The 14,682-nt window shown below is 42.0% G+C and overlaps 1 protein-coding gene across 1 annotated transcript in view; it reads left to right on the forward strand.

The window, feature by feature from the left end:
• Positions 1-14,682, forward strand: part of LOC126481509 (alpha-tocopherol transfer protein-like) — a 59,865-nt gene that overhangs the window by 5,559 nt on the left and 39,624 nt on the right. Inside the window, exon 2 of the mRNA XM_050105307.1 lies at positions 11,696-11,836. Within this exon, the coding sequence (XP_049961264.1) occupies positions 11,698-11,836 (139 nt within the window). The 5' untranslated portion in view covers positions 11,696-11,697. The remainder of the gene's footprint in view (positions 1-11,695; positions 11,837-14,682) is intronic.

Raw genomic sequence — 14,682 nt, forward strand, 5'->3', positions numbered from 1 at the left:
CATGATAAAAGCTCATGGCCAGAGGTGTAATGTGGCAAAGCACCAAGATGCACTTCTCAGCCGTTGTCGAGAAAATCGACAGTTAAAATAAACCGTTGCGGTGAAATACTCTCAACGATTAATGATTATCGACAGCGTCGTGGCGCAGCGGTAAGCGTTCGGGTTCGTAATCCGAAGGTCCGGATCGAATCTCGCGCCATACAATTTTCTTTTTTTTTGTATTTGTTTTGCCGGCCGCGGTGGCCGTCCGGTTCTGGCGCTGCCGTCCGGAACCGCGGGGCTGCTACGGTCGCAGGTTCGAATCCTGCCTCGGGCATGGGTGTGAGTGATGTCCTTAGGTTAGTTAGGTTTAAGTAGTTCTAAGTTCTAGGGGACTTATGACCTAAGATGTTGAGTCCCATAGTGCTCAGAGCCATTTGAACCATTTAGTATTTGTTTTTTGTTATTCAGATGTGTCTATACACACACACACACACACACACACACACACACACACACACACACACACACACACATATATATATATATATATATATATATATATATATATATATATATATATATATATATATAAATAATTCCCGGCAATCAGTTGCAACAATTATGCATATAATAAGTTGTTGAAGGTCGTTTGTCGTGGAAAAACTGGCGACTTCGAACATCATTATGTTTTCCGCTTACAAAGTTGTATTTCACAAATGTTATTAATTGTCTTCATAATGTTAACCACGTATAGTTAACGGAAGACGTAGAAACGATATTCCGAAACGAATACGTATAGCGTAAGTCAAACGTTCGAATTAGAATAGAAACCCCACGAACACAAATTTGCTGTGGCAGGTATGAAATATAAGCTCCGTTACTCGCTCGTTACACTTGAAGGACAGATGTTGAATGGGCCAAAACGAGCCGCCGCATAAGAGCGTAGTTGCCTGATAACTTCGAAAGAAGGTAGATGCGGTCGCTAGCGCAACTTATAACATCGGTGAAAATCAGTGCGGACGTGAGAGCTTTGGTACACCCTGTTAAACAAACGGAAAAATGGAGGCGTACAATTGGAGAGCGATCCGCCTTCACCAAAATGCATAAGCAATTCATTAATAGTTTATATATATATATATATATATATATATATATATATTTGAATTACGAAAAACCAATAATAAAAAAAAAATGTTGTATGGCGCGAGATTCGATCCGGCGACCTTCCGATTACAAACCCGAGCGCTTACCGCTGCGCCACGACGCTGTATAAAACTATTAACCGTAGAGGGCATTTCACCGCAACGGTTTATTTTAACTGTCGATTTTCTCGACAACGGCTGAAAAGTGCATCTTGGTGCTTTGCCACATTACACCTCTGGCCATGAGCTTTTATTATGCGCAGTATGAATCGAATCTGAATTTCACAATTGGCGGCCTCCCCTTGTCAGTAACATTTAATCCAGCACTGAAGAACAGGTCCATCGCCTGCGAACATTCCGAGCAATACGGCCAGAAGGCTGGTGGGAGTGTATCCAGCGAGCGACATTCCTTCCATCAGGTTGCACAACGCTCCTTGCAAGAAGCAAGGCCAGCTGAGGAAACACTGTAGTCTTTTGTAATACAAATGTCTGAAACATGAATGTCACTTTTATTTTATCTTAGAACACAGATACAGTTTCAGTCTACTAGGAAATATCCAGACAGCACAGCATTTAGTATGCCAAGTTACCACAATGTAAGACGACGTAATACTCGTGTAAGTGTCGGAGATTTTCTAAAATGCATTCTTAATTTCCTTGCACTTGTGATACGGGTTTTAAACGTACTGTTCTACTTGGGCTTGCGGTAGCGTTCTCGCTTCCCGGGCACTGAGTCCCGCGTTCGATTCCCGGCGGGGACAGGGATTTTTCCTCCCTCGTCATGACTGGGTGTTGTTGTGTCGTTTTTCCATCTTCATCTTCATCCCCATAACGGGCGGAGGAAGGCCATGGCAAACCACCTCCGCTAGGACTTTGCCTAGTACGGTGGTGCGGGTCTCCCGCATCGTCCCCCACGAGCCTCGGAGTATGGGAGTATGGGACCTCATCATCTACGTGAAGAGATACTCGAAAAACATTTAAGTTGCGCAGGCACTATGGCTCGGTTTCTGAGTATTTCGTAAGTAGATTTTCAGTTGACTAGTGCTATTAAGCGTAAGTTTCTTCGGGGCCGGTAAATAGATTTCTCGTGTGAGAAGTGTTTAGCAACATTGTGACTTGATTTCTGACGGGAGTCTGTATCTTCTCTTCTCTCGATAATGGGATAGTTTCTGACATTAAGATGTATCATCACCGAAAACACAATAATTCAAATATATAAGCGACAATATTCTCTTGATATACGGGAGCAAAAACTTATGTTGTTGGAGCTCTGTAATTTGTTGATAATTGTTATTAAAGATAAGTAATGGTAAAAATAATTGGCCTTATCTCTCAACTTTCATTGGCATTTCAATGTCTAAATTCTCCGCATAGTGTTAGTTCATATATGTAACAGATGAATGTGAGATGTAATTTTTTCTCTGTTGATTTGTGTCTATCGCATGCCAAGAAAAAGAAAAAAAGAGGTTTGCTTACATATATGTAATGATCGCAACATTAAAGTATCTACAGTCTGTGTCTATATCTATTTGAGATCTTACTGTACCTGAGAGCAGTGTCCCATTTGTTCGACAGTAGTTAGTGTAGGATCATTTCCGCTTACAAACGTTGTTCTCTCAAGTACAATTGTTCACATATACGTGACGTTCATTAACATCTGTCTGTGTGACTTCCTCCACGGCAGTTTTTTGGAACTGTATAAAAATACTCATAATATAAATTTCTGCTGAAAATAATTAAAAGATTTAATCACTCTTCAGGGCTTAATTCCTGCCTTTCTTCACTGGTTATCATTCCCGGAAGATGTATACATGCACTCACACACACACACACAAACACACACACACACACACACACACACACACACACACACACACACACACACACAATAACAGTACCGAATAGTAACATTATATGTTGTCTTCTTTTCAACCAATAAAAAAATATAAGTGTATACATTTCATGTACTCTTCTGACACCATAACACATGAAGGAATGATTGCAGAAAGATTATCTCAGTGATTATGACCAAGGAAAAGAAAGTTGTGCTCTTGTTATTATTATTATTATTATTCCTATTATTCTCACTACGTTCATATTTTGCTGTGGTATGATACACGTCACACTACAAAGAAATATAGCTAGAATTTCACACTACTGGTCCATTTTTGTGTGAAATCAAATATACAGGACGATTTAAGCGCTTGTCACAAACTGAAGGAAGTGACAGAGGAACTTACGATCTTGGCAGAGAAATTTGAAGAAAACTGATATCTTTTCACATAAATCACCTGAGTACAAACGAGGGCTCCGCCAATACATTGCACTTTTATACCTTGTGTACGTGACGCTACCGCCACCTGTATATGTGCATATCGCTATCCCATGACTTAAGTCCAACGAAGATTATGTACTGAGGTGTCAGTGTATAATCTTCGTTGAAATTTCAGGCAAGTGTGCACTGACTATCTTTGCTGTTCGTAGCACTGGGTTACGATTACTTCCAGGAGTACAAGTTCCTGTGTTATGACACAAGAACTTCCGCATCCTGTATCAGGCCCTTCAATCTGAGTATAAGTATTGGTATCAACCTGTATACAAATGTAACAATCTGTGTGCAAGTGACATCTTAAGACAGTATGTATTTAATTTTCCATTTGTTTCACATTATTATTCAACAGCATCACAACTGTAGAGTTTGTGACAGAGGGCATCAAGCTGCAATTGATGTTTTCAGATCGCAGGGAACAATCGAATTTTCTTAAGTCTAACGAACAGAAAATAATAATAACTTGTATAATTTGTTTTTTAAAATATAACAGTAAGCTTTAAACCAGCTATCTTTAAGATTACGTTTTAGTTCAATATTTTATATTTTGATTTTATAATTATTTTAGGTTTTTTTATTAAGATTATTGATTTAATATTTAATCTTTGTAATAATGATAGAATTAGTATATTAATTTGTATAAAAATTTTACCTTGTAAATATTTTATAAGGAACTAGGCAAAATTGATTTCCGCCTGGTTATCAAAAACATGTCCTCTTGAAAATATTTTGAGGTCTGGCCTGCTCACTGAGCGGATTTTTGAAGATCCGCGGTATTTTGACCGTGCAGAGGTAGCATAATCATTAGTCTCTTAATTAGTGGCTGGAATGAATGGCTTGACGAGAAATCAACTGTCTCTTAATAAACTTTTGAATTTAACTTTTGAGACAAAAGGCTTAAATTCTTCTTTAGGATGGACTACTTTTTGAGTCTACAAGTCGATCACTGACGTGCAGCAGAGTGATCTTGGCTGTAAAAGGATCACTAACGTTCAACTAGAATATTCTTGGCTCACGGGAAATGAGTATGTATTTGAAAAGGTACCAGCTAAAAGCCATAACTGTGTCCCGTGCTATCGAGAACTTGCATGTATTTAAACGCGCAATCAATAATTGGTTCAAATGGCTCTGAGCACTATGGGACTCAACATCTGAGGTCATCAGTCCCCTAGAACTTAGAACTACTTAAACCTAACTAACCTAAGGACATCACACACATCCATGCCCGAGGCAGGATTCGAACCTGCGACCGTAGCAGTCACGCGGTTCCGGACTGACGTGCCTAGAATCAATAATTATTAAATTCATCTGAAATAGTTACTCGGTCCCGTCAGAGACGGCTGCTGGCAAACGTAAGACTTGCAGTATCACATACTATGGCGTACGCACCACGGCCTGTCTTCTTACGGGCCTCGAATTCGCGAGAGTGAAGTAGTGCTCGCCCTGTTTACGTCTACATCTCTGGCAGCGAGGCCGGCACTACGCCATGCCGTGATGGCTGCTGAGGGTTTCGATGTTATTGAATTCCTTTCGTTCTATCTCCAGTGATAGTGTCTAGTGTCGTTAGTGGGTCGTTGCTTTGAAAATCTGAGGTATAGTAGCGTGTGGTCGGTGACTGTGCTGCAGGCGGTAGTCTGGATATACAGTAAAGAACACACACACATACATTGGCGCAGAGGCACTACGTCAAACGTGGAAGTTCCTTCGTACCACCTCGCTGATCGTCCTATGCCAGACTCATTTTGCCAGAATGCTTTGCATCAATATGAACAACAATCACAAGAAGAAAAGGGATAGCACAGGTATTAAGACATCAGGGAGTAACTTCTATGGTACTAGAGCACGCCGCAGGGTAGAGGAAGACGAAGATCGGGATACAGCCAGTAAATAATTGAGGACATAGGTTGCAAGTGCTTCTCTGAGATGACGAGGTTGATGCAGTATGGGAATCCATGGTGGGCAGCGTTAAACCAGTCAGAAGACTGTAGCATTTTCTGGGGCCATAGAATAAGAAACGGTGACAACGATTGCCTAAGACACAGCTACGTTAACTCATCGCACATTCATTAATATTCTCACAGTTTCAAGAGATTTAGAACTTCCTCTCTATACAACACTTTCTCTCAAAATTTATACACAATTCAAACAATCAGCAAATTGCTCCAAAAAGTGCGCGCTTACGTCTATCCGATGACATATGCGGTTGGATAGAACGTTTTCTGACAGACATAGAGCAGTATGTCGTCCTGAATGGGGAGACTTCAACAGAAACAAGCGTAACATCAGGTGTGCCCCAGGGCAGCGTAATAGGTCCGCTGCTTTTTTACGATTTACGTAGACGATCTGATTGATGGTGTTGACTGCGGCATTCGACTTTGGCGATGATGCTGTATTCTACAGGAAAGTAGTGTCATACAAAATTCGTGAACAAATCAGTGAGGATTTGCAGAAAAGAAATGTGTGGTGTAATGACTGGCAGTTATCTCTCAATATTACTAACTGTAATCTACTGTGTCTAACAAAACGAAAATCCCCATTAATGTACGAGTACAAAATAAATGCCCAGTGTTTGGAAGCGGTAACATCCGTCAAGAATCTGGATGTGACTATTCGGAATGATCTCAAAAGAATCGATCAGATTACAAAAGTAACGGGAAGGCTAACTCTAGATTGACGTTTATTGGTAGAATTCTGAAGCGATGCAGTCCTTCAACAAAGGAAATTGCTTACAATACGTTAGTTCGTCCAGTCTTAGAGTATTGTTCGTCTGTATGGGAACCTTAGCAGTTAAGTCTGATTCAAGAGATGAGAAGGTCCAAAGAAGAGCGGCAAGATCCGTGACTCGTACATTTAGCCATCGCGGGAGCGTTACAAATAAGTTTAAAGTGGGACACACTTGCAGATAGACGACGCGCTAAATGGAAGGGGCTGCTCACTACATCCCAAAATCCGATCTTCACCGAGGATGTAGAGCTTATATTATTACCACCAACTTTCAAATCACTCAATGATCACCGTTGAAAGATAAGGGAAATTAGGGCTCGTACGGAGGCGTTCAGACAGTGCTTTTTCCCTTGCACGATCCGCGAGTGGAACAGGGGGAGGGGGGGGGGGCAATATGACTGGCACGAACCCTACGCCACACACCTCTTGGTGGCTAGCGGGGTACATACGTAGATGTAGATGCAGAAGTAATAAAGCTGATTGTAATAGTTCAGATTTATTAATTTGCCAATTATTTGAGTTTTGTACAAATTTTGAGAGAATGTGTTGAATAGGGCGCAAGCTGTAAATTTGTTGAAACTGTGAGATTATTAACGAACGTGCTATGAGTTAGCGTAGCTGTGCATCCTTTATTATTCTATGGCCCCAGAAAATGCTACAGTGCTCTGACTGGTTTGATGCGACCCACCGCAAATTCCGTTCCTGTGTCTACCTCAGCATCTCAGAATAGCACCTACAATCTACGTCCTCAATTATTTGCTGGTTGTATCTCAATCTTCGCTTTCCTCTACAGTTTTTATCCTCTGCAGCGCGCACTGGTAGCATAGAAGTTACTCCCTGATGTTTAACACTTGTGCTATCATCCTACTCCTTTACTTCTGGTCATTCAGAACAGGAATCCAGACGTAAGTAAACTTTCAACAATGCTCGAATCACTAAACCTGACCCTTAGCTGGAGTCTAACAGATCTACAGGAATTAAAATCTACTTACAGGGTGACAATTATTGAGCTGTATGAAATAAAATCGTCGTAACTTCTGAACGGTTTCCGTTAGGAAGATCAAACTGCACGGTTGGACACGGAGCATGCTGGGAATTATTTTGCGCATGCATGGTTTGACGATGAAGTCCACTTTCATTTGGATGGGCTCTTCAATAAGCGAAATTGATGCAATTGGGGGACTGAGAATTCATTTCGCGATCGAGAAGTCTCTTCACCCTCAACATGTGACCGTGTGGTGCACAATGTCCGTTACGAAATAACTGGTGCGATATTCATTGAAAGAACGGTGACTGCCGAACGTTATGTGAAGATTTTGGAAGATGATTTCATCCTCATTATCCAAAGTGACCCTGATTTCGACAAGATGTGGTTCATGCAAGACGGAGCTCAACCCCTTCGAAGCATGAAACTGTTTGTGTCCAGGAGGATCACTTTGGGGATCGCATTCTAACTCTGGCGTACACAGCGGCCATTGGCATGAGCCTTGATTGGTCGCCGTATTATCCGGATCTGAACAAGTACAACTCCTTTTTGTGGAGCTATGTTAAAGACAACGTGTACAGCAATAACCCCAAAACCATTGCTGAGTTGAAAAGAGCCATTCAGGAGGTCATCGACAGCTTCGATGTTCTGACACTTCAGACGCTCATGCAAAATTTCGGCATTCGTCTGCACCACATCGTCAATGGTGGCAGACATATCAAACATGTCATAACCTTAATCTTAATATCTGTAGTGGCGTTTAGATGTTGAATAAAGTGTGTGCACCCCTTAGTTTGTAACTAATTTACGTTTTTTCGCATACAGTTCAATAATTGTCACCGTGTAAATTACTTAAGGAACGTAAGAATGCAAGATGTGCTCTCAGCAAAACCACTGCAAGGATAGCAGTAGGTTCATACTTTACTTAGCTCACGAATAAACACCTGGAAAGGCTTGGTATAGCATCTACCAGTGAACATAGAACAAAAGCAATATTTGGAACGGTTCCTTCTCTTTCTGGGTAGCTTTCTCAGGTTCGAGGCGCTGCGCGTTATGTGCAGTATTTATATCATCAACCTGAAAGTTACTTCATATGACAGATAGCCCATAGTGTACCTGAAACAGGTCAGAAATAATAACTACGAAGTTTCACTGATTCACTGACGCATGTGCCTTGCACAAGTGTGCTACGAAATACTCAAGCATATACTGTCCACCCGGTTACCCTCCATTCGGAATGTGGGTGCACTCAGCGACTGTTATGTGGCTTATAGAGTGCAGCAATCAGTCGTCGTTTTTTTTAGATTTTATTACTCAGATCCAGATTTAGGCTAGTGTCTAGCCTTACTGTCCACGTTTTAACTAAGTATCTATAACACCACACGCAGAAGTCGTATACCACTGAGTGACTTATATCATGCCTCTGCAATGAAGTGCGAAGACGAGTGTTGAACCTCTACGGTTCTCATAGTGCATGAAATTCGCACCAGCGTTTTGGTGAGCAAATAACAGAACACAATAGCAATGGAAGAATCAAGAAATGGCAACAAAGCCGTCAATACACACTACCTGAGCGAATTGCATGTCCGACGCAGTCACGACGTACAATCCGTATGCGTCCGCACTATGCATATTCCAAAAGTGCACAGCGCTTGGAGACAAGCGTACACTGTGACAATCCTGCTTGGGACAGACCCGACCACGGTCGTTTCTCCTTGGGCACAGCCAAGTAAAGCCAGTGTCTGTACGTGTGGGGCGTTCCTTCGTAGTTAGCGACAACTTTCTGCTTATTTGCAGTAATGATTACAACTAGCCGCCGCTGTCACACGGAGCCTTTCGCGCTGCACTCGCGCAGATAAACCCTTCTCTCTGTCAGAAAGGTTACAAGCAGCGTCAACAGGGATTGTGGCCAACATAGAATAACAATTCTGGTGCTGACAACTTAGGCCGTAGTGCCGAACACAGTAGACACTGATTACTTGGAAATGTATCGGAAGGTATCAAAACAATCGAAACTATGTATGCTTATATTCATTTAATACTAAATAAATGCACATAGAATGCTGTGGATTATCAATACTGTGATATACTGCCTATCGGGTTTCGTCTGAGGATCTTATCTTTGACGTTTCTTTAACGATTTTTCTGATGTTTCTCCAGCACGAGTAGCTGGTATTGTCAGAGATTAATCCCACATTTCTGGAGGCCGATAGTCCTCCTCGGAAACGACAGAAAAATCGGTAAGCAGACGTCGGACGAAGATACCGGGACAAAAGTCAATACAAAAGATGGTTCAAATGGCTCCGACCACTATGGGACTTAACATCTGATGTCATCAGTCCCCTAGAACTTAGAACTACTTAAACCTAACTAACCTAAGGACATCATACACATCCATACCCGAAGCAGGATTCGAACCTGCGACCGTAGCTGTCGCCAAAAGTCAATAGACAGCCGAATAGGTGACCACCAGAGCTTAAACGATCCCGTACGGGGTGTTCGGAAATTCCCGTTACAAGCGTCTAGGGCTGAGAATGAGTGGATAACATTTTGAATTGAAACCTGTGTCCAGAAACGTACAGTGGTGCAACCATTTGAAAGCATGTTGCTAAAGCGACCACTTTTGCAAGTAATTGATTAGGCGTGACCCAGTACATCTTCTGTTTTAGAATTGCTCGCATTAATAGCCAAAGAAATTGCTCTTGTACTCGCTGACGGGTTCTCTTCAACGTGATGCAGTACGGCCTCTTCCACTTTGTGTGTGCAGCGTCTCCTTGGAGCACCAGTTACACCTGCTGACGGTGAAGGTAACGTTTCGCGAAACCGTTGCGTAATTTTGGCGAGAAGGGTATGCGATGGAGCAGGACGCTGTGGAGAACGATCCTGACAACGGTGACGAGCAACTGTTCCATTATTATGACCTTGACCATTCAGAAGGATCTTACCGGTGTATTGTACAAATGTGTATTCAACGATGTCGATCTAACACTCACAGACACGTGAATGAGGCTGGAAACAGGTCAGAGATTAGGACAGATGTCATATAACCTAACCACACTTCACTATGGCTACCCTGTTGCATACCTACTTAGAAGGGAACCTCCCCATCGCACTCCCCTCAGATTTAGTTATAAGTTGGCACAGTGGATAGGCCTTGAAAAACTGAACACAGATCAATCGAGAAAACAGGAAGAAGTTGTGTGGAACTATGAAAAAAATAAGCAAAATATACAAACTGAGTAGTCCATGTGCAACATAGGCAACATCAAGGATAGCGTGACCGCAGGAGCGCCGTGGTCCTGTGGTTAGCGTGAGCATCTGCGAAACGAGAGGTCCTTGGTTACAGTCTACCTTTGACTGAAAAGTTTCTTTTCTTTATTTTCGCAAAGTAATGATCTGTCCATTCGTTTATTGACGTCTCTGTTCACTGTAATAAGTTTAGTGTCTGTGTTTTGCGACCGCACCGCAAAACAGTGCAATTAGTAGACGAAAGGACCTTCCTCTCCAATGGGAACCGATTATGTGTGAGTGCCTGAACTTTGATAATTGACACACGATCCGGTAAACAATACTGCTCTGTGTACCTGTGTAGCTTCGCAAAATCGTAGAATCTTTACACAAAGTATTTCACTTGCAGAAAACCAAACACATCTAACGGTTGCACAAGAGGGGTACAACCTGGAGGAATGGTAATCACATCTACTCCCACACTAAAATTGTCTGAAAATAAAAAGTTAAACTTTTAACTCGAGAGAAGACTTGAACCAAGGACCTCTCGTTCCGCAGCTGCTCACGCTAACCATGCGACCACGGCGCTACTGAGTTCGTGTTCTCCTTGATGTTACCTATCTTGCGCATGGACTACTCAGTTTGTATATTTTGCTTATTTTTTTCATAGTTCCACACAACTTCTTACTGTTTTCTCGCTTGATCTGTGTTCGGTTTTTCAAGGCCTATCCACTGTGCCAACTTATAACTAAAACTAAGGGGGGGGGGGGGGTTGCGATGGGGAGGTTCCCTTGTTAGCAAACTTGTTTTGAACCGGCTGTAGCACAGAAACGGTGCGTTTCTGGACTTAGATTTCTATTAAAAATATCATGTACACATTCCCCTCTACCAGTCTTAGGAGTTTTGAGAATGAAAACTTGGTGCAGGTAAGCTTCCAGCTCTATTTTACATTAAAAGATGTCGCTGGTAGATGAGGAAAGGAATACTTGCAGAAGCTTGTAACGAAAATTTCCGAACACCTCGTATTAACACAATTTTTGGTAGCTCGAGAAGAAAATGCTATGACCTGCTAAAGTAAAAGAGCCGCGTGGAATTAGCCATGGGCTAGACATGGGCTGTGCGCCTGGTTCCGTCGGAGGTTCGAGTCCTCACTTCGGCATGGGTGTGTGTTTGTCCTTAGGATAATTTAGGTTAAGTAATGTGTAAGCTTAGGGATAGATGACCTTAGTAGTTAAGTCCCATAAGATTTCACACACATTTGAACATTTTTTTTAAAGTAAAAGACGATTCCCCTCTCTGTGGCAGGTATGGCGTTCGAGTTCCCGACAGAAGAGCAGAAGGCGCTTGTGCGCCAGCAGCTGGGGACGAGCGAGGCAGATATCCGGCAGGCAGTGGCCGCCATTCGCAACTGGCTGCAGACACAACCGCACCTGCCTGACGTCATAGGTCAGCACGTCACCACCATCTGTCTCTTTCTACACTGGCTAACTCTTCACGAAACAACAGACTGGTATCATGCAGCACTTAACCTATAACTCCATCACAACCTTTAAATGCTGAACATTCTCTGCATCTGGCTGTACTTACAACGCTACCGAGCGTGATAGTGCAGTGGTTAGCACACTGGACACGCATTCTGCAGAACGACGGTTCTGACCCCCATCCACAAATCCAGGTTTAGGTTTTCCGTGATTTCCGTAAATCGCCCCAGGCAAATGTCTGGATGATTCATTTGAAATGGCACGGTCCTTTCTCATCCTTGACACATTCCGAGCTTGTGTTCCGTCTCTAATCACCTCGATCTTGACAGGACGTTTAACCTAATCTTCCTTCCTTACTTTAGTTTTTACAAGGCTCTCGAGCATCAAAAAGTACTGTTTATCGTCCCCTCAATTAGACATTGTGAAACAATGAATGCAGACGAACAGTGAGTGGTTGTACTTTAACTACATAAGCTATTTCACTTTTTTCAAACTCAGATCGGTTGAGAAATTAAAACGACAGTGAAAATAAGGTGAAGCTTTGCACATATGTTTTGTGCAACATCCCTGGTATTCCTGTCTATTGTGCCACATCTTCCTTTTCAGTTCTGGGCGCACAGTCTATAAAACAGTCTCCTGCAAAGTGCGATGTCCTGCTCAGAGGCAGCGCCTGATATCATGCAGCCCACATAACGTAACTGTCAAACATTTCGTTCTTCATAGCCTGCACTCGACCAAAACTGTGGTTCTACGATATTTGTTCAGTGCATAAATTATGTAGTAAATGGTAGGATTACAGGTAGTATTGGTAGTATTTGTAGGGAAAAAAGCACAAATGACTGATAGAAGCTGGGAGCGATGAGTTCTCTTTGTTCGTTTGTTTTGCACATAACAATTCAGTATTAGTCCATTGTGTAGTTTATATCCTTTAAAATTTATTTGGCATTTTATAAGTAATAAAAACTAGTTGATAACGCAGCTTCTGCTCTTTCGTGTAAACAAAGCAATTACGTTTTATGCAAGTACAATTTACATGCACAAAAAAACAAAATCTGTATAAATGTTGCGTTATTTTGTAATTGCTTTGTTTATCATGATCAAAGGCGACAGTTTCCTTATTAATGGCAAGAGCAAAAGATTTTTATGAGTAACAGAAACATATTTTATATGATCTCGATGAAGTATTGAAGTGAGGCTTGGTATGTTATTGTTTTGCGCTTTCTTTATTTTACCTTCTTTCAGGAAATCACTTTTTCTGGTGCTATACGACAAATCATTATCTTTTTTTAAATTCTCACTTAATTTCTGTACGGTTTACCACTTTCAGTTTCTAGCGAAATCTAGTATGACACTGATTGCATACTCTGACAAAGCGATTAAAATAACGCCCAAAAGGTATGCAACGCGCTTAATATACTGGTAACGCTATCATCATCTTAAATGACGAAGGCTACTAGGAAAACCACCGTACTATACAGCTACGTACGGTAGCCTACGGTAGTTTTACAGCTGTACTTCTTCATGACAATCTGCGTCTACATACTGCATGTGCAGCGAAGATGATCCTAGAGCGTTTGGAATGGGATGGGTTTGATCACCCATCATACAATCCAAACTTTGCTCCTACTCACTTTTATCTCTTTGCTCACGTCAACCGCTGGCTATGACGACCCCATTTCGGCCGGGCAACGAGCTGGAGGCCAGTGTAAGGATTTGACAAATATCACAGGTGCTGTCTTCTATGAAAAGGGTTCGGAAAAGTTGGTTCCACGCTACCACAAACGATTAAATCAGATCGGCATGCATGTAGAGAAGTCGCTTGAAGTTGTACCTAGCAAAATGTTGCAAGGAAATCATTTTTTATTTTCATTGTGGTATCTATTTCTCGACTAGTCGGAGGTTGAAATGAAAATAGGCCTCATTTATGGGGCAGTCAATTGAAAACGAAACGAACGGAAAAATAGTATTTAAAGTGTATCTTATTTGAAAAGTAATCGCCATAACTGTTAATAAATTTATTCCACTGGGAGACAAGATGGTAAACATCTTAAAGGAAAATATATACCGTTGCTGACGGGACCATGATTGTACCCAAGCGTCCACCTCTACGTCTTAGGGAAATCGATAGCTACGAACGTCTTTCTTCGGGGCTCCAAATGTATGGAAATCGCATGGCGAGAGATCGGTATTGAATGGAAGATGTGTAAGGGCTTCTCTGCGAAACTTCTGCAGCGTTGTGGCCGATATACTGCCGTAGTTGTTTCAGATATGTTGCAGAAATTTCTCTGAGCATCCTTATACATCCTCCACACAGGCTCGACCTCTCGTCATCATCATCATCATCATTTAAGACTGATTATGCCTTTCAGCGTTCGGTCTGGAGCATAGTCCCCCTTATAAAATTCCTCCATGATCCCCTATTTAGTGCTAACATTGGTGCCTCTTCTCATGTTGAGCCTATTACTTCAAAATCATTCTTAACCGAATCCAGGTACCTTCTCCTTGGTATACCTCGACTCCCCCTATCCTCTACTGCTGAACCCATGAGTATCTTGGGTAACCTTGCTTCTCCCAAGCGTGTAACATGACCACACCATCTAAGCCTGTTCGCCCTGACTGCTACATCTATAGAGTTCATTCCCAGTTTTTCTTTGATTTCCTCATTGTGGACACTCTCCTGCCATTGTTCCCATCTACTAGTACCTGTAATCATCCTAGCTACTTTCATATCCGTAACCTCAACCTTATTGATAAGGTAACCTGAATCCACCCAGCTTTCGCTCCCATACAACAAAGTTGGTCAAAAGATTG

The sequence above is a fragment of the Schistocerca serialis genome, chromosome 5 (genome assembly GCF_023864345.2).
Source record: "Schistocerca serialis cubense isolate TAMUIC-IGC-003099 chromosome 5, iqSchSeri2.2, whole genome shotgun sequence".
Lineage (NCBI taxonomy): Eukaryota > Metazoa > Arthropoda > Insecta > Orthoptera > Acrididae > Schistocerca > Schistocerca serialis.